Genomic DNA, 27,441 nt, shown 5'->3' on the forward strand with positions numbered 1-27,441 from the left:
CCTACACCCTCGTCATAGAAGGCAGCACAGCCAGCTGCGCTTTCAGTCAATTCTGTACGCTAGTCTGCAGCTCGTTGCCTGAGTCAAATTCCTGTCCTCCTAGCCAGCATTTCAGCTGAGCAAAGAGATGGAAATCAGAGGGTGACAAGTCCGGGCTGTACGGTGGGTGATCAAACAATTACCATCAAAAACACTGCAGGAGCTTCTTATTTGCAGCTGCACTGTGCGGCCACACATTGTCATGAAAGACAATGCCTGATGACAACATTTCTCTTTGATGAAGAAATTGCGGCCACTGACCAAGTCAAGGTGAAAAAACACACAGAGACGTTTCGGGACCCGTACGGGTTCCTTGATCACACTCACGAAACGTCTCTATGTGTTTTTTCACCTTGACTTGGTCAGTGGCCGCAATTTCTTCATCATCATGTTACTTGACCAGATGAACTTTCGTCGAACTCTTGACAACATTTCTCGTTGCTTGTTCTGAACTGCCTTTCGTAGATATTCAAGGGTCACGCTGTACGAATTTGCAGGGATGGTTGTGCCACGTTCCATGAATTCCACCAAGAGAACACCATTGCTGTCTCAGAACACAGTAGGCATAAACTTTCTACTGGAGAAGGTTCGCTTGAACTTCCTTGCTTTTGGGGAATCAGACTGCATCCACTGTTTGGATTGTTCTTTTGTTTCTTCAGTTTCGAGAACTATGTCTCGTCCCCTGTGACAATTTTCTCAAAAAGAAAATCTCCTTCATCATGGTAGTGCTGGAGCAACGTTAAGGCTGTGCCCATTTGCTGTTTTTTGTGATGGTCAGTCAGCATTTTGGGAACCCACCTCGTACAGAGTTTGCGGTACTGGAGTCTCTCACTAATGATGGTATAGAGAGCTGACCATGAAATTTCAAGAAACAAATCACTCAACGCAGAAATTGTGAACTGATGATTTTCTTGAATCGCCTGATGCACTCGCTGAACAAGATAGTCAGGTGACATTCACTTCCTTCCCTGCCCACCTGCATCATGAAAGTCTGTGCGTCCTGCTTCAAAGTTCCTTCACCACTGCCACACTTTGCTGTCACTCATGAAAGTTGTACCGTACACATTACCTATTTGTCAATGAATTTCGGCTACACTGCACCCTTCAGCATGCAGAAACTGAATGACAGCATGCACTTCACACTTAGCGGGAAGCTCTATGGTGCGAGGCATGTTTACTACGTGCTCACTGCATGCTCAGAATTGACAATTACGACCTCATGTGATTGACGGGCATATTAGACACTGCACAACACATCTGCACACACTGTCATCGGAATTTCACTGGGGTTTTCATTTCGCGATCGATCAGATTTTGAAAAAAAAAAAAAAAAGCTCATATCTGCAAAGTACATTTCTTTAGCTTCCTATTGATATATAGCATGTTATTGTAACCCTGATGCTGTATTCAATAAAAAATCCTTACTGAAGCCTTCAAAAAAGGCCAGTTTTCTTTTTCATGATAAGGAAAAAAAAAGTTGCCACTTTATCAAGATTTTTACTGTAGTTGCACAGCATAGATCTACACATGTATGGAAAGATGAAAGACATTCTTTGGACCACACAAGCTAATTTCCAGAAGTGAATGCAGTTGAGCCTCAATATAATGAGCCTGGATATAAGTTATTGGACATAACGAGCTAAACCTAAAATCATGTACACAGTAGCGCAAAAGGCACAAAGACAGTGACAGAAAGGATGAGTCCTCTGTGTTTTCTGTCGACGTCTGTGTGCATTTTCATTACAGGGTATATGATGCCATAACAACTAGCCCATTAGTCTGTCCTTTTAAATTTAAAATGTTTCTTGCCAATACCAGTGTGTAACAAAATATGCATTCAATGAATATCAGATATAATGAAGGTATTTTTGTGTCGATGCAACTTTGTTATAATGAAGTTCTACTGCATTTGCTGGTATTGGAAGAAAGAAAGAAATGAGGTGGGAGCAGGGTGTTCTTCTAGGGTCACCCTTCCCGTTCAAGAGCTTCCCATAGTTACACACTTGACAAAAGATGACAAGGTTCGCTAAATAATTCAACTTCATCCATATGAACAAGGTAAAACAAGTTACTTACCAATGGGGACAGTGCCTGTAGTATTGAGGACCCGCCAGTCCATGGCGTCAATGCTGTAGGCAAGTGTTTTGTCCTGAAATCCATACTCAGGAGAAAACCCTCCTATGAGCACCAGCTGCTGGTTGTCCACGTTGGTCAGTGTCAGGCCTGCTAAGGCTGGTACATCTGGAGTTGTCTGGTAGAAATGTAATTACTAGCTTTAATTATGTAATTATGTAACTTATGCAACTAAACATAAAATGGTAGTCTACACTTAGGTGGGAATGCTCAACAACACACACCACAGGAACATAGCACATGGTGCATGGAATTGTGCATGTGGAAGGAGTAAATTAAAATGAAATTTCAGACCTTAGCAATTCTTGACAATTCAATAGTGGTTTTCTGATGTGTGATTTTTTTTATTATTGCAGTTGAACCTTGCAATAACAAAATTGGCAGAGCTTTCACAAGAAATTTGTTGTTGCGAAATGAGACAGCATAGACAGGGAATGCATTGAAAAACGAAAGTTTGCAATAAAAAATTTTGTTAACATACTTTGCCAAGATTTCCTTGAGTCTATCCAGAATCTTATTGCCAACAGCACAGAGATAGTCCCATGCGTTGGTCAGCGATGAAGGCACTGGCATGGAGTGGTGTTCTCTATCACTTTTAAGGATAAGATCCCTTTTGCGAGAGTCTGGGTGACTCAGCACAGGATGCATTGGCATCCACAAGCAACAGCTTTCCTGCAGTGCTAAGCACAGTGTCTTCTTGGCATGGTGCAGACAACACTGTTGCTCATTTGTGTGGAACACTGGGCCTCTTCGATTATCAGTCCCTGACATTCCCAGACTGCTTGGGACTGCTGCCCCGCATTCAAATTTCTTGAACAGCTTCAGAAGCTCCACCCACCAGTCAAGGAGCTGCCAGAATCATGTTTGTTTTTCACAGACTGGAAGTCGCAGACTGTCCGCAGACTCTTGAAGCTGTCAGCAGATTTTTGCTTGAACCAGCACAAACATATATAGTAGACGACGGCTGCCTGAAAAAGATGCACGTGGCATCTGCCACTATGTTATGAAAGATTCCGTGTGCTTCTATGTATGTTGCATGTTCCAGACAGCAAATATTGTGCACTCAACTATTGCAAGTCTGCTACATTGGTGCTTTCTGTGCCATCATGCAAGCTTTCCATGAGTTGTGTGATTGCTGCCGCTTTAGTCTGTGTCTTTTAAAAAGACAAGCACAGCGATCAGACTCACATGCTTGCTTTTCTTGATGCATTTTGTGAAATCTGTCATGCTCATTGCTATGTGTAGTAAACGTGGATTTTGCTTTTCAGGTGAGGGAAGCTAGTGTGTGTGGCTATTTCTCGCCAGTAGCTGGAGTGGTATACAATCGGACCTTCACAAAGTGTTCTTCACGTGTTGATCCCTTTTCTTGCAAAGTTTGAGCGTTTGCTTTTTAACATCCATGATTAGTAGAGGATGACATTTGCCAATAAAACACACATGCACTCTGCCCGAGATGCGCATCGCATGTAGTGATGCGATCGGCCCTTTCGCAGACGGGTCTGTCATGAGTTTATGTGCGGATTTAGGATAAAGAAGAGTGAGACAAAGAAGAAGTGAAGAGGTCCTTGATATGTGAAAAAGTGGAACTGCAATCAGGCAGCACGAGACCGCAATGAAAAGGATGCGGAAGAAGGATGCGTGAATGAGGTGACAGGTCAGTCGGTGATGCGGCTTCGGGATAGTGTGGACATGTCTCCACACATGCTCTGGAGACGGCAGCAGGTGGTTTAGAAGACCTGGTAGGATAGGGGACCCACTGGCAACACACTCGCTCGCTGTCTCCCTAGAGTGCTGCGATGGTGCATCAGAGTAGCTGGGCAGGTTCCCGCTGCAGTTATGGTGCCATTGTGCCACAGAGGCCAGCCCAGGCTTAACCACGGCGCTGCTCACGAGCCCCGTTTTGTGCAACAGCGGCCACCCATGCACTAAGCCCAGTCCTGCGCTGTCACGGCTCCAATTTGTCAGGACCCGTCCTGTGCAACGGAAGCCACCTGGCAACCTGACCAGTCTTGTGCCATGGCGGTTGCCCTGACACTGCCAAAAGGGAGCGACGATGTAAATGGTTAGGACTTAATTTCCGAGCAAGACTGTATATATTGTATAGTTTGAGTGTTCTAACATGTCTGCATTCTTTGTTCAACCCTTTGTGGTCCAAAACTTTTAGCCACTTTCCGGTCGTTCCGGTCCGAAACTATTTCGCTAATGTTGGGCACCACGAAAGAAAATAACAGCTGCAGAAAAAAAACTCACAGGATGCTTATTTTTTCAGTTGCTTTTTGTGTCCTGATGTCATTTAGCGATACTTTGGCAGCATGTGGAAGCGCTCAAAACACTCTCCCGGGTGCAGTCCAGGATTGTTGCTACAAGTTTTGCAGAAGAACACTGTTTCCTTCCTTTTGTTTTCCAGTCACTGCAAACAGCGCAGTTTTTGCTGCTTCAGCCGGACATTTTAGAAGCCCCCCCCCCCGAAAAAAGCTTCTTCCACCATTTCATTGATTTGTTAGAAAGTGCATAACTTGCACAATAATGATTGGCCCTGTCAACTCCATTCATATTTTCGGAGTAGTTGTATATCGCCACGGGCTTTTTCAGTGTCAGTGTTTTTCCTTCAGCTTTCTTCCTTGATACAGTTTTTCTTTTGTGGACACATTGTGGCCTGAACTTAGCATTGTCACTTGACACTTGTTCTACCAGGCAAGAGCCATGTACGAGTTTCTTTTGCAATAAGCCACCACTTCACCTTTTTTCAGCTTCTTCTTGAGCTGCTGGGGCACTTGCTTTCGATTTGTCATCACAGTCCCCGTTAGGAATATACTCTGCGAAAGTAGTTCTTCCGCAAGCATTGGGGACGAATAAAATCTATCTGTATATAGATGATAGCCACTGCCCAGCGTAGCTTACTACACTTTCTCCAGCAGGTGGAGTACAATCCTGCATGTGAAGGGAAGCTCAGGAAGACAGAGGCTATCAGTTGTTGTGCTGCCGTAGTACTGCATAGCTCAAAGGCAGAAATGTAGCCTGTTTGGCAGTCAGCAAGTGCACAAACGTGAATGCCCCATTTTGTTGGCTTCTGGGGATTATAGCACTTGAATGAGACTCGGCCCTTGAAGCCGACAGTGCTATCGTCTATGCAAATTTTGGGGCCGGCGCTGCAAAGCTCACTGCACTTTGCATCTATGTAGTTCACAACAACCCTGACCTTGCTTCCACGAGTTGGTCGACCTGAAGAGGCATCTGGGCTTGGTGCAACGTGAAGCATCCAAAAGATTTGAAGCAATCTCTTCCGCTGGAATACATGTGGGAAGAAAGGCATCTTCTTGAGGAGGTCGTTGCTGAAGTATTCCTTCAGTTCCGGCTTGGGATTCAAGGCCATGTTGATAATTACACCTAGGAAGGCTTTGAATTCTTCCGAGGACACATCTTCCCAGTCCTTCCAAATCGAGTACTTCAGAAGGACACCAGCACTCGAGATTTTTTCACACGCGCAGCGGTTGGTTTCACACACTATTTCCTCAATCAGCTGGTCTGTGAAGAACAGCTTAAAGTAGTCCAATTCACAGTTCAGATTGGAAGACCTTACTTGGGATCCCAGGCTGGTGGTAGTGAAGGGAAGAAGGGCAAAGCTAGGAGAATTACCCAAGTAGGCTTGCCAGCCTGTTCCACGTGGTCCTGTGTTGTTGTTCTTGTTTCCACTGTCTCCAGCGTTGTCTTCTTCTTCGTCGCTGGCTTCTGAAGAATTACTTTTTTCGTTATCTGATGCAGGCACATAATTCTCTTCCTCACTACAATCGTCACCCCTTTCGCTAAAGGCATCACCGTAGAAGGCACTCGGCAAGAATGCAGCCATGCTTCGATGCAAGTGGCATAGAATCTGAGCTATGCAGCACTCGCACAATCCAAGCTTTTTACACATGCATTAGCTGCGCCTTCTAGCATGAAAAAAGTCTAGCAGAAAGAAAATAAGTTTACTGACTTTTCTAAGAGATGGAGCATCATGCATAATTAGAAAACGCGCGCAATTCAACCATGAGAAAGCGTGTCAGGCACTGCCTGACAGCGGAGTGCTGCGGCCATAAAAAAAAGAGTTATGAGTTGATTTCATTGATGTTTTTTTTTTTCAATTATAAATGTTCGCCTTACATGTGCAACTTGTTCCTGTCTGTCTCTAGTTTGCCAGAATTCGTGACAATCTCTCACGAGCTTCAAGAACCATGCACAATGTAATTGTGTTTTCTTAGCCTAATGAGTTGCTTTTGCAACATATAGATATGATATTCGTGTGCATTTGTTTCATGAACAGTGACGCGGTATGATCGTGATTTTGTTTACATTTGTATAGATATTTCGCCTCAATTTCCCACCCGACAAGCTAGCTTACAGTAGTTATAAGTGGCATGAAAAGAGACAGTGCGACCTAAATTGCACTATAACTAAGCTTTGCGAACACATTCTACACACTCGGGCCCACAATATTCCATTATGCAAGCTTCGTGGTTGAATCGGCAACGTCGCCTCTAAGATTGCCGTATCTCGGAGGTCACACTAACGAATTCACTGAGTGATAGGCAGGGTATAAGCAGACGATGGCAGCCAGGAGATTGAATTCTGGTCATGGTGCTTTCGTGTGAAACCCCGGACCCCCTTGGACAGTCCCCAGCAGCTGGGTCACATGTCTCTGACATACCCTTCTGTCAGAGCTAGTCAAACCGGAAGCCACGCATAGTTTGCGGACAGTCCAGGACTGCATAATTGAAGAGGCCCACTGTCGTCCATAGACAGTGACACATTCGGTACCGAGTCAAGTGAAATGTTGTGAAAGTGATTGGCCAAGAATATGGCAGTCTTCCAGCAAATTTTCATCTGGTGACGCCATACCTTCACGTGATGCCCGCTGGGCAGTACCGAAGCCAGCGTGCTTGAATCAGAGGCCGTATTCTTGGATGATGCCTTCTGGTAACACAATACAACTCCAGTTTTCAAACATGGCTGGAGGCATAGCAACCCACTGTTACAACTGGCCTTTGTGATGAACAATTTCAGTCAAGCCGGTAAAGCCACGGCAAAAGCCCAGATGTTTCAAATACACCGAGCCACCCGCAGCCTTGGAGTAAGCAACAGTGAAAAGACTGTTAAAAATATGTTAACTTACTTCCATGTACCGAGTGGCGGCCGCAAGCGTGGAGAGCATTCATTCTTTTGTTCTCCTGAGCGAGAGCATTTCGTAGACACTATAAAAGATGCCCCTGCCAATGGACTCCAGCCTTCAGCACAAACTAGAGCATGTGTGTCGCTCTCCGTCACGAAGCTTATAGAGCTGACTGCTCCATAGCGATGTAATTAAATGTCTTTGGTACTCGTTACATTGATCGTCTCATGTCTCTGCCTGGGCCCCTTACTGCTAGTCAAGCTCGAGACCACTAGGCCCACACTACTGCTTCATATTGTCCCTGTCTTCGTTTCGTGTGTTTCTTGCGGTAACTTCCCAAATCATGAATCACCAACTGGCCTACACCCAGACTCTGCTATATTACATTACAGCTTCGTGTTGTCCCTTTCTTTGTCTAGTGTGTTCCTTGCGGTAACTTCCCAAATCATGAATCCTGAAACTGGGTGTACAGTTGAAACACCACGCAGTGCCCACCATCTCAAGCACCATAAACAAGTCCACATTGGTGGAATGTGGACTTTCTTGTTTTCACAGCACTTTGTTTTCCTAGCACACTTCAAGTCAACTTCAATGCACACAGAGCCTCAAGAGTACGCATGCACTATGCATGGCACACAAAGTGTTATCACCTATCAGTACAAGTCAATGGTGATGTGGACGTACCACTTGAAACAGGCAATTGACAAACAAGATTGTGGGCATGACAAGTTTCCAGTGCTTCCAGAGCTTTGCTGTTTTTGCGAACAAAAATAGTGGCCATGCAAACATGCTGTGTCTATATTTTATGCAATTTAAGGGGGCAGAAAATGCATTTGAGCACTTTTTAAACTCTGTCAGCATTACATGGATAGATAATATAGGGACTAACATTCCCACAAGTTTTGTTAAAGCGGGATTGCAGTTTAGTGACGTTGCACTGGTGAGATAGAAAATGCATTGAATTCTTTAGATGTTCACTGTGGATATGAAAATCTTTGTTGTGACAAGTTTCATTGCCTCTGGCTTTTGTTGTAGCAGGGTTTGACTGTACAGTAGGCTTCCATTAATTCAACTCTGATCAATTAGATTTTTCGGTTAATTCGAACCCGGTCAGAGGTCTCGGCCTGCACCCAGGCCTTTCTATGGCCATTTTTATGGACTTTCACATTCATTTTTTCAATCCTAAAATTGGCCTTGGCCGGATAATCCTAATGTCACCAGTCAGGAACACGTGCGCATGACCTCTATGGTGACTTCAATAGTGACCCCTTTAGTGGCAGTGTCTGTCTCGGCGAAGCTTGGGGACAGTGAATTTGCTCAAAACACATCATCTCCCATTGAAAACGCCTATTTTCGGCCTGCTCTAGGAATATTTTTAAGCAATAACCATAGCTCACAATGTCTGATTACTTTATTTACCTGATTCTAATGTGTGTCCATATTTTTTTCTAAAAAATTGGGCTGAATATTGCCTGCGCAGTGCAGCTTAACATAAAAGAAAAACCGCCTTTGTGGTGTTCACATGCTTTACGACATAACACAGATATACTGCGGCGAAGCTGACTTTAGGAAACCGGCTGTTATGGTTCAGTACATTAGTTAGACCGTTGCCCATTTTCCTTGCTAAAACATCAGGTGTGTGTGACATTTCTACTCTGTTTGGGAGCTTTGCTCCCACAGTCTCCAACGATACTGGACTTGAAGCTATTCCCCCACTCCACCGAATTGAGCACAGTGCCACCCCTCGACTGCAGAAGACGCTGCGCTTCTTAAGAACGGCGGTGGAGTGTCAATGAAGTTTGGTGACCCATCATGTCAAGAGGCGGCACTGTGATCAACTTTCTTGAGTCGAGGTCAAGTGCTGAGTGGAGGAGCATTCTAGACTACGAGGGTTAATGACATTTCTCCATTAGTTTTCTACTTTGGACACACACAAAGCAAATGAGCATTTTATTTGGGGTCGTATTAGAATCAAGAAAATACTGTCGAATGAGTCAGTGGTATGTTTTAGCATTTTTTTTTTTCTGCATCTTGTTTAAGCCAAACCACCGGATAATTCGATTAATTTCGTCGGTCTCGTCAGGGTCGAATTAACGGAAGTCGACTGCATTACAAAGAGATTAAGAAAAATGTCGGACATAATGATGACAAAAGGCGGAAAAAAGTCGGTGCCTGGCAATGTCTCACTTTTGCCTACAATGTCTGTAAGTACCCCATTAAAATGCACTACGTAAACTAATTTGTGGTATTTTACCTTCAGCCAACACAATTTTGTTCAATACATTAAAATCTTGTATGCATAGTTGCAAACTCAAGAGTGGCACATTAGCATGTTGTATAAGTGCAGACCACAAACCATGAGGACATAAAGTGAAGCTATATTGCAATGCCTTGGTAGCAATGGAGTGCATCAGCTGACATCACATATTTGTCTGATTCATGTGAGTATATGTGTGGGTATGGGAGTGCATAGAAATTTCATTTATCCAGTCGAGAATTCTTCTTTTCTCAAATAAATGTGGTGCATACAAAGGCATAATTACAAACTGGTAACTGAAAAGCAGATTGAAAGTAGTTAAGCCTTACAAATGTGCCTCTACAATAATATAAAAGGGCTCTACTGTCGCTTACTGGAACACGAGTCCATGTGTAGAAGTCTGTGGCAAATTTCCAGAAGTCACCCAGTACACCAGTGGCATTGAGCCCACCGAATATGTACATGTTGCCAGCCACCATAGCAGCTCCGTGGGAACGACGAGCCGTTGGAGCTTGGCCCATGTCACGTGACACGTTAAGCTGAAACAAGTGAAACCAAAGACAAAGCAACTTGCTAAAAGTTCTGGCCGATCAACAACTCTCTCCTGTATTTTATACAAAGTGTTTCACATGATGTACTTGAACCAACCTTCATTTAAAGTGACACATAATTGCATAACATAAGAACTGCACAGGCAGTGTAGCTGGTGCATCCTTTGTCTGTACAGTGTCTACCTGAAAACATGTTACTAACCCATGTGTTTTCTTATAATGTCATTGTCTTCCAACTCTTCCAGACAACCACAAAAACATTGTTGTCACACAAAACCCACGTGCAACACATGCAACATCGATGAGACGCTCACATACATTATCTGTGTCTGCTCACGATATAGTGCCCAGAGACAAGTGATGCGCAGAGTACTGGACCAGTTGGACAATCGTCCACTATCAGAACTGAAAGCTTTAGGTCAGTGCTGTGAAAGAACATCCGCGTTAAAAGCCTTACTCACATTATTAAGGTTCCTGCAGTCTAGGAGGCTTCACAATAGACTTTAAGAATGCCACCCCCTACCGCTCTGTAGTGAATGCGCTTTGTTTGTGCTTGTCACTCTTTCTCTCCTATCTCCCCCTTCCACTCTCTTTCTCTTTTTATGCCCCTTAACCCTTCCCCCCGTGCAGGGTAGCCAACCAGAACTACCTCTGGTTAACCTCCCTGCCTTTCCCTGCATTCTTTTCTCTCTCTCTCTCTCTTGTCACACAAAAATCAGTCGGCAAGTGCACAGAGCCCAAAGGTATCATGTCTACATTTGTGTGTCAAAAGCGAAATGTGCCCAAGCGCATGTGGCATGGTTGCTGAGAGGGTGGATTACTGGCTGCAGAAGAAATATAAGCAGCATCTCTTGGCAGTATTGTTGAGTCCTAGTATCAGATGTGTATTCCTTAAAATTTGAAAAAATACTACTACAGTCAAAAAGAAAGAAGAAAAGAAAATTGTTTTATGACTTAGGATGCATACTGTTTATTAAATAAATTTGCAGACATTGTTCTACAGGGATGCTGTGAACAGGCACTCTGCTCTATGCCTACAGCTAGAATGACCTATGTCACAGACAAAATACAGTAGAATCTCGTTCATACGTGCTGAAAAAAAAAAAGTGAAAAAAAAGTGAGAAACAATTACTAACAGGAAAATTTACAATCTGGAGTCACTAAAAAATTTGGCAGACTGAACTGCAGTCAACATCTGCGTAATGCAAAGCATTGCATCACAAGACGCCCACACTCGCTGAGCTTATGGGGCCCGCATGGCCCAATACACGCATTGTTGTACTTGCAGCTTTAGCAAGCCTATGTTTGTGCACCTTGAATTCAGTCTACGACAACAGTCTCTTCGGGTGGATCACTCTGGCAGAAAGTTTTCATGCGCCCACTCAGTGAGAGATGCCGACTCTCCTCGACCTGGTGGGGCCTGAGCCGCTTGAGGCGCACCTTGTTTTCCTATTGCGTAGTGCTTGGAGACAGCAATGGGAAACGGAAAGGAAACTGAGCTGGTGGGCACCGCCAGACTACGATGCCTAGAGCAAAACACGATGCTCACTTCGCGCCGCCTACAGCAGGTAACAGCACTGTATTTGGGTTATCGCCTATTACAAGTGTGCAGTGTGCTGACAACAGCACTATGCCACATATGCGGTCAAACAGCTAGACAAATGAAGATGCTTGTCACAATAGATTTGGTTGTGACAGCTGCAGACGCAGCATGAGATGACCCACGAGATTTGCCAGTAGCAGAAAACGAAACTGAGTGTAATGTTATTTTAACTATGTCATTACCACGCCTATTAAAATCGGTCACCGGTGATCAACGCTTTAGATCACCAGTTTCGACATGCTGTAGCCATTTCTTATCAACTTAACGACATCCAGTAGTTAGTACAGACACTGCACTTTCAGAATCAGTTTAAGTTTTCCCACTCCGGCGACGTTGGGATTTTTAACGGACCTTTTCATGAACTAATGTGCGTATGTTGTAACGAAATGGGGTGTGGCTGTCACCCTCTGCCACGCTCGAGAAAAAAGTATGCCGCTCACAATTACGCTGCATTAGCATCAAAATTTTGTACTCGAATGACTCCCAGCAAGTCAAGAATTAAATTATATCTCTGGCTCTGGCGTCCGAAAGTGATGAGCAGTGATAATTACCCGAAAATGAAGCCAGCTGTTCACTAGTAAGCTTTGGTTTGGAGTCCAAGTCGTTTTATTCCACCAAAGCGTATTTCTGAAGGTCCGCTGCATGTCCAACATGTGGACCTGCCATTTTCAACCAGTTTCCAAGAGTTTCGATTTCGTTTCTCTCGTAAAATCCCGGCAAGGGCTGCCAGTGTCACTGCGCAGTTATTGAAAGTCGCTCTCATGTCGTCGTCCCATGCAGCTGTGTCGCGAGAAAAGCGTCGCACTCGAAACTATGCTGCACCTACACTTGAGTTTGGTGACGAGGAGTTGAGTTGTGATTCTGGACGACAGAAAAGCAGATTTAAGCTCTGACGGCAACAATGTTTTGAGTCAGCATGGGACATCCGCAGCTGTTCACCGCCGAGTTTCCTTTACGCCATGAGGGGTTTCCCTCCTTGTGCGTGCTTATCTTCGGATCTTTTTGCATGACCTGAGAGCTCTACTGATTATCTTCAGGGTGCATACTTCGCTTGGTCATTATGTGCTACCATCGGCAGCAAAGAAACTTCCGTTCACGCCAAGAAGGCCGCGTATAGCACATCTCGGCCGAGCACTACAAAGCAGCGCAAGACAGTTTACAATGGCGTGGGATTTCTTTCTACTTTTCTTCTTTGCAGAGGTGATAAAGACAATGTGCAAAAATGCAAACAGATATGCTTGGATGCATAATCTTGTAGTTGCTCAGCTACGCTGAAAGTGATCCGTCCTGGAACAGGTGCATGACTCTAGACGAACTGGTGAAGTATGTTCGTTGGATTTCTCATCGGACCATCCTCAGAAAATGCCGAAAAGGCGGAAGTGCAAAATGTGTCACAAAGTTGAACAAACACCATGCAGTTTGTGGGAAAATTGTGGAGTGCACCTATGCTTCACAAAATCCAGGAACTGCTTCACCGCATGGCATGAGTGATGAACTGGTCTTAGTTTCTTTTTCGTATCGGAAGAACGGAGGTGTACTGAGCATTTATTTTTTCCGACACTATTCGTGGGTTATTTATCTTTGAAATGTATATTCTGAATTTTCTTTGATATTAATATTTTTGTAGATAACATGATTTTTATTGTTGTTTTTATCAACTGGCAGCAAAAATGGCGCTTTCTAGAATTTTTCTTTTACCTAATAATTTTTTTTCTTTGGCAACATATGTTTTTGGAAAGAGCATTTCATTCTGCACAGTATGCTATGCTGCAATGTGTGCTAGAATATTGTTTGCGGTGGTAAATAATCTTTTTCCGAGACCTATAAAAAACTACCATTTTCTTGCAGTAACGAGAGTTAATAAAAGAGGGTGCAGCCAATGCATAAATTATTTTCTATAGATTTTCTTCTAAAATATTGAACCCAAAATTTAGGGGTGTGATCCTTACAGAAAAATATAGGGTATTTCAGGGTAACGAAACTTCTACGCAATGAAGTACACTCGAACCTCGTTATAACGAAGTTGAAGGGCGAGCCGACATTACTTGGTTATATCTGTTACTGTACTTCGTTATATCCATTATTGCCACTTGCTGCAATAATGCCCAATGGGGTGCACGTTATAAACATGGAAATAAGAAGACGGCGTTGCGGCCCACAGAACCACTACACAGCCACACATAGGATGAAATTTCAATAAAACAATAAAATAATTTTCAGTGTGCATAACCTTGTGACTTAGCACTTGATGCGAGAGCCTTTAGATAGCTGCCTTCTGTTCCATTGTGATGGTCTTTTGTGTTTGTTTTCCGCTTGGCTCGTCGCAATCGAGCAGCAAGTGGCACACAACACAGCGCTCTGCTGTGTGATTCGAAGAGGCAAACAAACTTCGCCTCGTTGGCTTGGCTCGGGCGGATCATGGCCTACAAGATTGCACAAATGCCAATGCGAGTTCAGAGGCCACGCCCAGCTGCCAGCCCGTGTGGCGCGCCACAGGGAGAGGTAGAAGTGAATGCACAGCCTGGGTGTGAGATCTCTGAGGCCACACCCAGCTGCAGCTGCCTGGACGGTGCACCGTAGAGAAAGACGGAAGTGAATGAACTAATCTTTCACACCGCCGCACATAGCGACCGATGGCACGACCGGCACAGGCATGTGTGTTACCCCCGAGATTGCGCCAGGGAGGTATCAGAGGTCACGCCCAGCTATGCCTGGCTCCATGCCGTGCCGCACATTAGAAGTGAATGCACTAATCTTTCGCAACGCCACGCATAGCAAAAGTGTGGCATGGCTCGCGCAGCCAGGCACGTGGAAGAGAGAGAGGTCAGTGGAGCTACGCGTGGTGGTAAGACCAGTGTTGCTCAACAGCATTTTTGACATGCCGTCGTGGGAGTTTTGGACTGCCATGGCAAACGAGTGCGGAACCCCGCGGAAAGCGCTGTGCTCGGTCTGCAACGGTCGGGTATTTTTTATTTCGGAGACGAATCTAGTTCGTTTTATCCGTTGGCAGGTCAGTTCCACTTCATTAAACAATGTTTTGAATACATGGATCTCTATGAGAATTTCAAGAGGAATTTCATTTACTTTGTTATATCAATTATTTCGTTATATCTTGTTCCGTTACAAAGAGGTTCGAGTGTAAAATGCTGATTTGTACTACACTCTTGTACTGAGGTTTAGGTGTATAGCGACTACCTACGGCAACATTGTGAATGCTGCTGGAGAGTACAACAGTTACAGCTGTTTGCTTTATCAAAGCTGTACAGTGAAAAAAATACTGGCTTGTCATGGCTTGTTATTCTGGGACACTAGCATACAGAGTTCTGCACGTTACTGAGCAGGGATTGAGCTGGTGCTTCCACCCTGGCATATGATGAGAGCTGCCAGCCTCACAGCACAGGGGACATGTGAACAACATATCTGTTCTTTTATATGCAGTTCTCAGAAACGAGACTGTGATATCTTGAGCACAACTAAGTAGTACATATTGTCAAGTTGGCAGGTAAAACCAAATGTCATGGCCTCCAGTAGAATGTGGATTTGTGCCAATCATTAAAAAATGTCATGGCCTCCAGCAGAATGTGAATTTGTGCCAATCATTAAAAAGGGGGAGCGGGGGAGATGAAAGAAAATCAGCTGCCCACCTTTTTCCAACGATCAAAGTCGAGGTCATACACATAAAGTTCATCACTGTCACCCCGTGCAGGGTCCCTGCCTCCAAACAGCCACAGTTGGTTGGGCTCAAGAGAGAGGAGTGAGTGGCCCAGGCGTGAGTGGGGCAGCTCAATGGCACCACCTGTACTGGCCCCTTGAATCTGCCCAGTGAGTCGTTCCAGCTCAAACAGAAGGCTCCACGACACTTGCCCCGGCACCAGAGCATGGCCACAGTCAGCACCCCCATACTGGTCTCCACAGTGGCAGAGCCGGTATCCCTGCAATGACAGGATCACGATAAAATGTACGGGTCGGTGTGATACAAGAACACATAAAAAAGAAACTGACTTTGTGTACATGGTTTGAGGAAAAATGCAAGTGCATAAATAAGAAAAAACAATTGTTCCAGAAAAAAAAAAAAAATATATATATATATATATATATATATATATTTGTACAAAATGACAAAAATAAGTAACAAAAGAGAAAGGCATAATAAGTCATTGATTATCCAAACCACTTCCCACAACCTTAATCACAACGACAGCAGTCTTCCGTCCATGTATGCCAGATGCCTTAAAGGGGTCCTGAACCACTTCTCGGGCTTGGTGAGAAAACAGTCCGCAGATAGCATATGCTGCTGTGAACATCTGAGCCAAGTTTTGTAGCCGTGCACAATGCGTAGAGCTCGCAAGCCGAGGGCAAAGTCACCTTTCTCTCAAACATTCTCTCATAAATAGAAGCCTGCTGCTTACTCTCTTCTGGATGTTTTATTTTGTAATAAAGCGGATTCCCATGTGCGACTGTTATTGGATTGCTGACATCAATCAAGAAGGGTGTTTCAATTAGTGCGCTTGTTCCTACTGTTACTGTGCATAGTTATTGATGAAGTTCGATAAACCAGCTGAAGTAAGCGAGAATGAGCTTTCGAATTTCTATAATAATTACGTACTTCCGGAACAAGCCAACTATCTCTGCTCATGCTCAGCCACAGCCATCCGAGTAGGAAGTAAACTTTGGCCACCCTGCTTATCGGACTCAGAGCCGTCGGGTCAGAGCTACTTTTGACTAATTTTGAACGGTTAACTAGCCTCAAACCAAGTGAAACTTAAGGCCAGACCGCACGCATGAATGCCAGCGTGTGTCCACTCCCGGCCACTCCTGGTTAGATGCTTTGGCAGACTTATTGATAGCGCTTCAAAATGTGCAAGTTGGTTGTGGCTACTATCTGTCAGTCATGCTGGAGAAGGACAAAGCTGGTCCACAGCATGTAACACGGCCAGACGAGCATATTAGCGCGAGCACACACTCAAGCCCTATCATGCACATAGAAAACGCTGTGCATACGCACTACTGTTGCATGCAGCTGCAGTCTCCTACGTAGCATAGACACTGTGGCCACCGCAGGGTGCCGCAACAAGTTCAATGGCTAAGCACACTCCAGTTCGCTGCGTAGAACTGGGTTTGGATTATGTTTAGCACGTCATAGGTGACAAAATCAGAAGTGGCTTCGTCAACATCACAAACCAAATTTGAACTGCGCGCCACGGTGACATTTAGAAGGTGGAGTGCTGTGGGCCCGCCCCGCTCCGCCATAGCCTTCGCAGTGCAAGGCATTGAAGGAGGAGTGGAAGCACCTTGGGGGCTGTGTTTGATTGCCAATAACTCCGCTTTTGTTGAATGTATTGAAGTACTTTTTGCGGCAAAGTACTTCTGAAAGTGTCTATTTTCACCTCAAATGCCTTTCTAAAAGACTTCGATAAAAACTAGTTCAGGGCCCCTTTAATCATGTTATGCGCCATACATAAACAGCGCATTGTGCCAGTTCTCACTCATTGTGAGCAAGCCTCTCGAAAGGGAGCCAAAACGTTAACAATTCTAAATCCTTTTGTTTTTTGTTTACGTCCTGACCCCTTCTCTTCAAAATGTATATGTATCATCCCAACCAGACGTGCTTCTGTCATGCACTTGACTTCAAAATTAGGTATATTTGTCACATGCCTGCGTGCACGCGTGTTTGTGTGTATATATATACATATATACATATTTGATTAGTAGGGTGCACTGAACTCGGAGAAATAATCATGAAAGAAATACTCACACATTTAACACCAACAAAATACTATTATTTTACTAACATTTCGGCCAGTGGCCCGGCCTTCATAGGAGTAAACGAGACTACAAAAGACTTTCGTTCCCAAAGTGTTGGAAAGGGAAAAGACACATGGATAGGACAAGTGACTCCAAAGTGTTAGTGAAAAAAATAAATAAATAAATAAACAACTAAAATACAGATTTCTTTTTAAACAGGGAACAACACATGGACAGAACACAACACATAGATGGCTACGATGAGTCATGGACGAGGAAGCGTTGTATTCACCCTCAAAGAAGTGGGGGAAAAAGAAAGCATCCTTTTTATGGTGGCAGAAAACATGTTGGTGGCTGCAATGAGCCCTCACCTAAGGCAGCGCTTTCCCCAGTCTCAGGGGACCGTCATCATTTCAGATAGGGAGACACCACTCTACCACAGACCTGCCGTACGAAGGAGCCATGTGACACAGTAGCGGCTACAACCAGAGTAAAAGAAAGAGAGGATATGTGGACATGTCAGCACGAAACAAGATCATTTTGCATGTGCTGCGGTTAAATTACAAGGAGTTTCCTTTCGACTATAACAACTTTGTTTTAATCAGATGGCAAGCAGGTGAGTTTCCAGGTGATTTGATTAATACCTGAGGCGGTGGTATTAAGGTATTAAACTTATAGATAAGGTAGAACTATATATATATATATATATATATATATATATATATATAGAGAGAGAGAGAGAGAGAGAGAGAAGAATACGATGTACATTGTTTTAGAGCGCAGCTTCCAACTCTTTCCCTACCGCACCCAATGGTGCATTAGCCTGCTAACGATAGTTGGAATCGCTGCTTTCGAGACCTTCCGTGCTGCTCACGGACACACTGCACTGTTGGATATGAAGGAGGAGAACTATGTTTTTGTTTTCTAAGCAGCTCGTTTTTTTTCCCACCAGGCGGTGATATTTTAATGCGCTCTGAAGTTTTGCGATTGTCAAAGAGGAAAGCAAAAATGGCCGCCTCCAGGAGCGGCGCATGCTCTCAGAGGCTGGATGGATCAAGCAGGAGTGAGTCTGAGGATGCTGCCTTTTCATCAGACTTTGACTCTGAGAGTGATGACAACGCAAACTAGTCTGGAACATAGACGGCCACAGTCTGGCAAGCCCAACTGTAGTGCTTGCAGTTAAATTTTTGTAGTGGAATACCTGTTCAACGAAAAATTTTTATTTTTTGGAGAAACTGCCTATTAGACAGCAATACATTTTGGATATCTCAAATTTTTTTTTTACATAATATTCTTAGTAGATACAAGTGTGTCCTTACAAATTTTGTTCAATTTTATCCCACAATCTTGATTGTGGCAATCTATATCTTTTTTATGACATATATCTCGTTAATAAAACATTTGTGTGTGAAATGTGCATTCATTCTGCTATTTGTTTATGTATTGCATAAAATATTGAGTGCAGTAGTTCCTTCAGAAAAAAAAAATCTGGTGTAACCTAGAAGATTTCCCCACAGTAGGGAAATTTTCCCCACAGTAGAGAAAGAGTTAAGCGCCCGTTCTAGCATTGTGCCTCAGCGGTGGCACTATACCTCGTAACCAAGTGAACGAGCACAGGCGAAAGATAAAAGCGAACGCAGAGCACAGCGGTAGATGAAAGAGAGTGCGAGGAGGAAAGTGGAGGAGAAGGGGAGGGGAAACGGCCTGCTCATGCACCGAGTTGGCGGCGGCCAAGGGATTCGCCGCCACGTGGGCGATCTCATCTGCGCTTCCGAGGGGGGGCCAGGGTGGCGTGAGGTAGGGAGGGCTACGCTCGTCCGCGGTGTCAGCGTGTGTGGCATGCATCACTGTTCCTGCAAGGAGTGATGGCGAGCGGCTACGAATAAGGCTCCATGTGATGCTCCTTTGGGTGTTGTCGCCGCTGACACTGGTGGCACGATCTTTGGCTAACTAGGGAAATAATGCAATCTCTACGCTTTTATAAATACCCTTTTAAGCATATCTTTAACATGGCAAAGTGGTTTTTGGTTTTAATTACCTTCAATGGTTTGAAAAATTTGCGGAAAGTTTATGATGCAATGGGCAGAGCTTGACGAGTTATACATTGTCTGCTCTTCCATTGTGCTCTGGGCCCTACCACAGTTTCAAGGTGGTGCTTGGTATAGTGCCTGTTCTCGGTTGCACGGTTGTGCGAAAGAGCCATAACTTTTTTTTCCCCTGCTTTGCAAAAAAATAACAAAAGCAATAAAAAAAACTTTGTGTTCATTCAAGGTAACAGTTACTGTGGTGTCACATTTCATTCTTTGATGGCAGCGGCAAAGGTAAACAGATGCAAATTAGTACTTGCTGGTTAGTGCCTACTAGTACTATTTAATGCATAGTTATGCTGCATTCCCACCAGGTATATTATTAACAAGGTTCCACTGTAAAAGGTAAAGGAGTTATTAGCCACATGACATGTGGAATCTTTTGATCTCTCTGCAGTCTTCACGTAACACAAACAACACTGCCTCTATGCAGTAAGAGTAGCAAGCCACCTTTATGAAGAGGATCAAGTTCCAGCTTTAGATTTCGCATGACACATGTGTTATCTGCGCCAGCTAGACACAGCAGCATGCATACTACCAAATCGTGGCACCTTTTCACAGAGGCCATGGCGCTGGCTGGCTGAGCACTCGTTGGGGCAGCTGGCAACCTGGCAGTGGCTGCCGACATAGCCACGGCCACACACGCACTCTCCACTATGGCTGCAGTGGCGCTGCTGCTCAGACATGCACGCACTGGGGCAGTCCAGGCGACGGAAACTAGCACTGAACCCTTGGGGCAAGCGGCCCCGCCGAAAGTACACCGAAAGCCAGCCTGTTGGTGACACCAGTGTGATGTTTGCTGCACATAGGGAAAACCCATCAGGTTTGCAGGCACAAAACTCAATGGCTGTGCACCCATGCTGGTAAGTGGCCCGAACACTAGATCTAGCTTCAAGTGCTGTCTTGTTTTGCAAGCAGAGACATGGAAAAAGAAGGCCCACATCAGAATAAAAAGGTTATACCACCTGTTTTGACGAAGATTGTCTCATTTTTCTAGGAGACAGTACAATACAGTCAATGAATTCTTTGGAAACACATACTAATGGAGGCAGACATCTGTAAATGTGTGATAATCTCTTTGAAATTGCACAATTGCATTGAATTAATTTTGGGCAGTATAGGAATTGTAGAATTGAGGCCAGTCAGTGTTCAAGAATGCACCTAGCCAAGAAATACACATACAGAAATATACAAAGCAAAATACACATCACAAATTACTTGCATAAATCACCAATACACATCACTAAACAGCATACACATCATCACATTCATTTTCCATGTAAGTTATGTCCTGGAGTGCACAAATACAACATATTTCCCTGCAACTTCACGAAGATATATCTCAAAACTTGTTCTAGTCTTCAGACACCTAATAAGTAGTCATGCCTTAAGCACAGACTGACTTCAATTTTACAACTGGAACATGTGCCCTGATGCAATTAATTAAAAGTAGTTTTCATTAATTATCACACATTTGGTGAGGTACGTCACTGTTAATAATGTTTTGCCAATTTACAAGAGTTCCAGAAATCAACACCTCAATTCTACACTTAAGATGCACACTATGTGCAGAGCAGTAAACGAATGAGAAACACACAGAACAACATCAGGGCAAGATAATTGATTGCGTCTTTACGGCTGTCATACTTGGAAGAGCACTAAGAGAACAGCTAGAATGCTTTCACAAAGCACAGAACGGCAATACTGTACAATTTTTGCCACAGAAAAGAAGATCCTGTACAATGTGGTCCTAGAATATCAACATTACTGTCTACAAGTGAGCTACTTATTACCTGTCAGGTTGGTACCACAAAACGCTCCCAGCAGCACACTTTCTTCACTGCCACGCACAGCAGAAAGCACGAAAGGTGGAACCCCCGAGTAAACATAGATATGATTTTCAGGGCATGGAACCCTCAGGTTTGGAAGCAGTGTTAACTCCAAGGTAGCTCCTGGTTGCCTAGGTAAGCAAAAAGAAGAAAAAGGAAAGGCACTCAATTTACACACATGAAACATCATTCTCATCATTAAGTTTTTACGCTTGCGAGTTCTTCACTGGGTACAAGATATAAGCTTCACCCCCCTCCCTGCCCCATTTATTACATGAAGTTTTTCTAATACAAACCGAATATGAATGCAAAGCTTTATATATTGAACAATCAAATGCAGATACATTTACTTATCTTTACATATTTTCACATGTTGAATCCTCCCAACAATCTTGACAAGAATAGAAATGAACCAGCGAGTCATTATAGCAAAAGTTAATTTAACCCTTGCTAATTCAGAAAATTTAATAGTAACCATTCACAATCTGGCTTTATTACCACATGCATTATTCAGCTGCATTATTATTCTTTAATTCAGAGGCATTCAGCTGCTTGCCACTCATCACGTGGTGCGCTTGCCCTGGAATGCAGCAACCACCAAAAATGTGGTGACAAATGAATGCAGCAAAAGCGGCATTAGCATTTAAGCAAGCCAAAGTGACAAAAAGTGTATCACTGTGACCATTGCTCGGAAAGGCATGACGGGAGCACTTAGTTTTTCTTTTTCTTTTGGTTTTGCATGCACACAGCTCCTGAGGCATGGCAGATATGGCACGCTGTTTTGACTTTCCTTCAATGCAAGGCAGCCAGGTAGCTCAACAGCTATTAAATATAGTCAGAAGATGTGCTCAGTTGTTAAATCGTGCTTTGTTGGGCAAAAGTGCTTTTTCCAACTCATCACCCTCATAGCATTGTGGATGCTGTGAGGCCCTTGCCACTCTGAAGGATTACTGCTGTGGTTCTCCGAACAGTTATGAAAAGAGCACACAGACCTTTGATCCTACATTTTGCATCATCCATTCTCAGAATATGTTGTCAGGGGGTGTGGAAGGCCATGGCCAGGCACAGTACATGAGCAGTCTCTAGCCTGGCTATGGAACGTGTGGCAGAGCTCATAGCTGCCCAGCTCGTCAGCTGTGCTACCTGCTATTGCACCCTGCTGTGTACACACTTGCCATTACATGGCCTTCTTGTTCAAAAGTATGTCCATTGTGTCAATCCTCCCATGAAGATCGCACTCTAATCATGCCATCCACTATGACACGAGTGAGCAAAGTAGGTAGCACAAAATCCAGTACCCAATGGTACGTTAGATATAAACAAACAAAAAATTGCTGGCTCTCCCATAATCGAGAGTAGATATAAGCATGAAATGGCAACCAGCAAAGCAGACTGGTGGGAGATGATACTATCCACAATCTAAAAATTTGTGTAGTGCATGTTTGCAACAGCACAGCACACCCCACCCCACCACACCACACTGCACCAAACCGCACCACGCCATACTGTGCACTGGTCCACATGGACGTTGCACAGCAAGAAGAAAACCGGCTGAAGGCCGCACAACAGGCAACGAAAGATGCCAGGGAGGCAGAGTGCACTGCCCAGCTAGAAGAAGAATGAAATGAATTCTGGGAATTTACGTGCCAAAACTACGATTTGATTATGAGGCACGCCGTAGTGGGGGACTCCAGATTAATTTTGACCACCAGGGGATCTTTAAAGTGCCCCCAATGTATGGGTCACAGGCATTTTTGCATTGCGCCTCCACTGAAATGCAGCCCGTCGAGGCCTGGATTTGATCCCACGACCTCGTGCTTAGCAGCATGACACCATAACTACTAAACCACTGCGGCAGGTAGAAGCGCCTGAAGGAGGCGCCACGCAGCATGGCACCATCTCTCGAGGTGGCACAAAACCCACGCTGTGGAACTCGCAGACCGCTGGTGTTCCGCTTTCAGCACCAAAAGATAATGAAGTGTATGGTGCCCTGTATATGCCTTTTGAATGTTGCCCTACTCAAAATGAAAAATAAAACTTCAGCGTACTAGAGGTTACAGCTTGAGTGATATTGCGAACAAACATTAGGAAGAACTCAGAAGCAATATTTTTTGTAACTTGTTTGGGCAGTAACTAGCGTATGCAATGCAGTCCTGTACATAGGGACCTCATCTTTTAAAATTTTGACTGGTTGCCTGGATGATCTTGTTTTGCTCTTGCAACTTGCCCGGATGTTTTAGTTTGAGTGCTCGGATGTTCTCATTCGAGTGTCCAGATAACGGCTCTGGCTTTTGGCTCAAGGTAACTTGAAGGTTGCCGACAATGGGAGCTAAAATCATTTCAAGCTTAAAAACCTTGCCCACTACTACACGGCCAGCAATATGAATAAACAATGCCTGAAGTCCCCATAGTGCTGTTACGATAAGCTTTGTTGTGAAAAAAATGGAAGCTGGTGCTTGCAAGTGCACTCTCAAATAGTTTGCAGTTCCAAACATTCTTGTCATGTTGAATATTCTGAAAATATTGAATATGTGGTTTCTGAACCAAATACGAATACAGTAGGCTTTAGTTAATTCAATTTTTCATTTAGCTCGATCCTGACCGAAGGTACCGGCAGGTTCCCATACATTCCTATGGGAACCTAACTTCAGTTATCTTGATTTCAAAATTAGCATTCGCCAAATAATTCAAACTTGACTGGTCAGCTTCGCCGCAATACAGCGATGTTACGAGGTGAAGCATACTAAGAATAGAAAGGGGCCACTGTCACGGGACACAGTACGCGTTCCTTAATTATACACGCGTGCACACGCCATTTCCTGTCACAGTACAACCCCCTAGACGCAAAATATGCATACTGGAAGCCATTCAGGGATGTTCTTTATGTTTCTGTGGCTATTTGAGCTCTGTTTATGAGATCGTTGACGAGGCCTATACGCGTTCCTTAATTATACGCGCGCGCATGAGCCGTACCCTGAGAAGCGGAGAAAAACCATCTGTGTTTTGGGAAAGCTAGCGAAAAGGAAGGCGGTAAGATGAAAAAAACTGTCGAGGGGACGTTTAGGGCCAACAAAAGAGCGGGGGTATATCTAAAATTACGAAGGCCTGCCAGTAAACTTATTAGGCGTCTCGGTGCTCGTACTGCGATTGGAGAGGCGCAAGTGCGTGTGTAAATTAAGGAACACGAGCTATGTTCTATAACGTTGGCACCTTTCACCGTTTGATATGCTTCACCGCACACAACAGCTGTACAGTGGCGAAGCTAACCTTAAAGGCACATGCAGCCAAGTGAACCAACGGCGTGTTACGGCGCTTTTTTTTCCTTTTTTTTTTGTTCAATTCAACCCGCCGGCTAATTCGACCAGTTTCGTCAGTTACGTCAAGGTCGAATTAACAGAAGTCGACTGACTATATTAAAATTGTAATGTTTGAACAAAGAGTAATTTATCTTCAGTACGGTAAAAGAATCCCTTTAAATATAGCACCCGATCAACTGCGAGATACACCGCGCTAAACAAAAATTGTGACTGGGCTCGCATTGAAGAAGTCATATCTTTCCTCCATCAGCGCGCGACGGCGACGACGTGTGCAGGAAAAGCCTAGGTTCCGTATAACGTCCACTTGCGATAAGATCATGCCTTGTGCGCCATTTGCCGTGGGTGCGAGGGAAAACGTAGGATGGTGAGCAGTGAAGGTTGCTGGCTAGATGTGCGCTGTCCTCCGACGGAGATGACGTGATGGTAACATGATGAAGCGTGCGCTAAGAGGGTGGGAGTACGACAGGTGAGTGCAAGCTAAAGGTGTGGGGGGGTGGGGGCGCAGGCGAGTGCGCGGTAACGTGATCAAGCGTGCGCTAGGGGGCTGTTTCTTGCTCCCTCTAAGCCGGATGGCAAAGGAGGGCACGCACGCGCTGCTTGTTCCGGTTTGCTCTCAGCTCTTTTCTCATAATTTTTACAGCAATCCACACTACGGTAGCTGGCGACGCATCTAACATCTGCCTTTGGCTCGAGTTTTACGTAGTCCATGGGAGTAAGAAAGTTTGTTTGAAATAACCATTGTGCCATTTTTGGAATTGGAATCCGCAGAATTTTTTTTCTCTATTCAAATACATATAGGGATTTGCTGGGACCAACAAATCAGTTCGAATTATCTGTCAATTTGAATTTAGGGATTTGGAATAATCAGGATTTCACTGTATTGAGAAAAGGACAGAATATTAGAGAAATTTCGGAATGATGAACTTCATGGCACAGTGTAAATCTGTTTATTATTCTGAAACATCGTTATTAGGTTTATGCAAATATAATTTTGGGGGGTTCAAAGCAAAGTCAGAGCGAATAGTAATTCTGAGCAAGCCCCCCACTCTCCTTATGGTGAAAGATGACCCAAGAAACGTTAGGGGGGGGGGGGGGGGGGGGGAGGCTCGCTCGCTCGCCGACTGAAATTCACGAGCTGTCGGCCCCGGATTCGGGGGGGGAGTCAGCGAGCCAGGCCTACACCATCTCCCAGCAATCACAAGCTCGCCTGGCTTGCACGTTCGCTTCCATCAGCGTCAATAAAATCAAATGTATTGCCCTTTAAGTGTGACATAGTTGTGTACATGTTGTGCTGACCAACATAGGCGCTTTATTATGAGCTGCTTGCAGTCGTATCGCAAACGCCACTGGTCTCTGATTCGACATCCCAGTGAGCTACGCCTGCTGGCTATCAGCCACCGGCGGCTGTCAATGGAGCCAACACTGTGGACATGGCCTTGTGGAAACACGTCTATGCTGCTCGCATAGTCGGGTTTATATTGGCATCGTTTGTTTAAAACGAGAGAGCTGTGCAAACCAGTGTTGCAGAGCTGCCACTTCGGAATTCGAATGACTCCGGAATCATTCCACATTTTGCAACCCTGGAATGGTGACAATGCTTGGAGGGATGGAATTGGAATGGAATTAAGTGCCTTTTGCCTGGAATGGGGATAGAATTACGTCTTTTTCTGAAAATAAGAGTGCTTTTTCGTCTACACATTGTTTTTTGTTAAAATATGCCGAAGAACCAACCAGTCCACGTTGACAAAGATTCGTAAGTCAGAGCCTCAAATTTAACAATAAAGCAGTATTTTTAATATGGCTTGGCTGATTACAAGCACGGTACATTTATAGGTAATGTGCATACTACAATTCTGTCATTGTAGACAAAGTTGCTGCGAAGTTTGTTTCACACAAGCTTAACCCGTCCCATTCTATAAGCACACGGACAAACTTGGTAGGACCGCTCGCCAATTTTATGGTCCTCAGTCTAGCCCGTGCATGATCTCGGGACTGATCCCCAATGAGCGGCAAATTTCCTGCAACGGTTTGCACCGCTGCGCTTACCTTGGCTGTTGGCCTTAACACTGTTTCATAGGGTGTCAGCCACCAAAGTTACGATTTTAGTGGTATGGCGGCGTAAATCTATTCGCAGCGGCCGTATGGCTCTCAAGAAGCCCTAAAAGCCATTTTGCTAGTGTGCAAGCAGAAGTACAGGGTACAACCTAAATAGTACTATCTTCACAGTCGCAATTTTTAATATATATATATATATATATATATATATACCGTATTTACTCGCATAATGATCGCACTTCTTTCTAAAAAAAATTGACGCAATTTCAGGGGTACAATTTCAGGGGTACAATTTCCCACGAAAAGAAACATTTTCTTTTTTCATCCCGTATTTGCTGCGGGATGACAAGCAGGCGGCTGCCGCTGTCAGTGCGGGACACCAAAACAAAAATGGCAGCCGGCGGAGCAAGCTGAAAACGATTATTTTTCTTCTCATGAGTACATTACGCGCATTGAAACTGTTTCTTCCATATCAGTAATGAATAATATTGTCAATACTGGCAAGCTTGCGACAATAACGTAGCCATGTCCACTTTGAGGGGACAGAAACAGAGATGGGCGCACTTAGCCGCCAGTGACATAGAAACACATGGCGGGCATGCTGCGGAAACTGCGGCATTTGTCTTCACTGCTATCCTAATACGGCACATTTCCACTAAGAGTGGGCGAACATATTAGC

At 44.4% G+C, this 27,441-nt stretch overlaps 1 protein-coding gene across 1 annotated transcript in view; it reads right to left on the reverse strand.

Moving 5' to 3' along the window:
- Positions 1-27,441, reverse strand: part of Megf8 (multiple EGF like domains 8) — a 221,282-nt gene that overhangs the window by 94,696 nt on the left and 99,145 nt on the right. Inside the window, exons 16-20 of the mRNA XM_050196139.2 lie at positions 21,355-21,521; positions 20,113-20,360; positions 15,374-15,661; positions 9,950-10,114; positions 2,116-2,290 (exon numbers count right to left, since the gene is read on the reverse strand). Coding sequence (XP_050052096.1) covers positions 2,116-2,290; positions 9,950-10,114; positions 15,374-15,661; positions 20,113-20,360; positions 21,355-21,521 — 1,043 coding nt within the window. The remainder of the gene's footprint in view (positions 1-2,115; positions 2,291-9,949; positions 10,115-15,373; positions 15,662-20,112; positions 20,361-21,354; positions 21,522-27,441) is intronic.

The sequence above is a fragment of the Dermacentor andersoni genome, chromosome 1, assembly GCF_023375885.2.
Source record: "Dermacentor andersoni chromosome 1, qqDerAnde1_hic_scaffold, whole genome shotgun sequence".
In the NCBI taxonomy this organism is placed as follows: Eukaryota; Metazoa; Arthropoda; class Arachnida; order Ixodida; family Ixodidae; genus Dermacentor; species Dermacentor andersoni.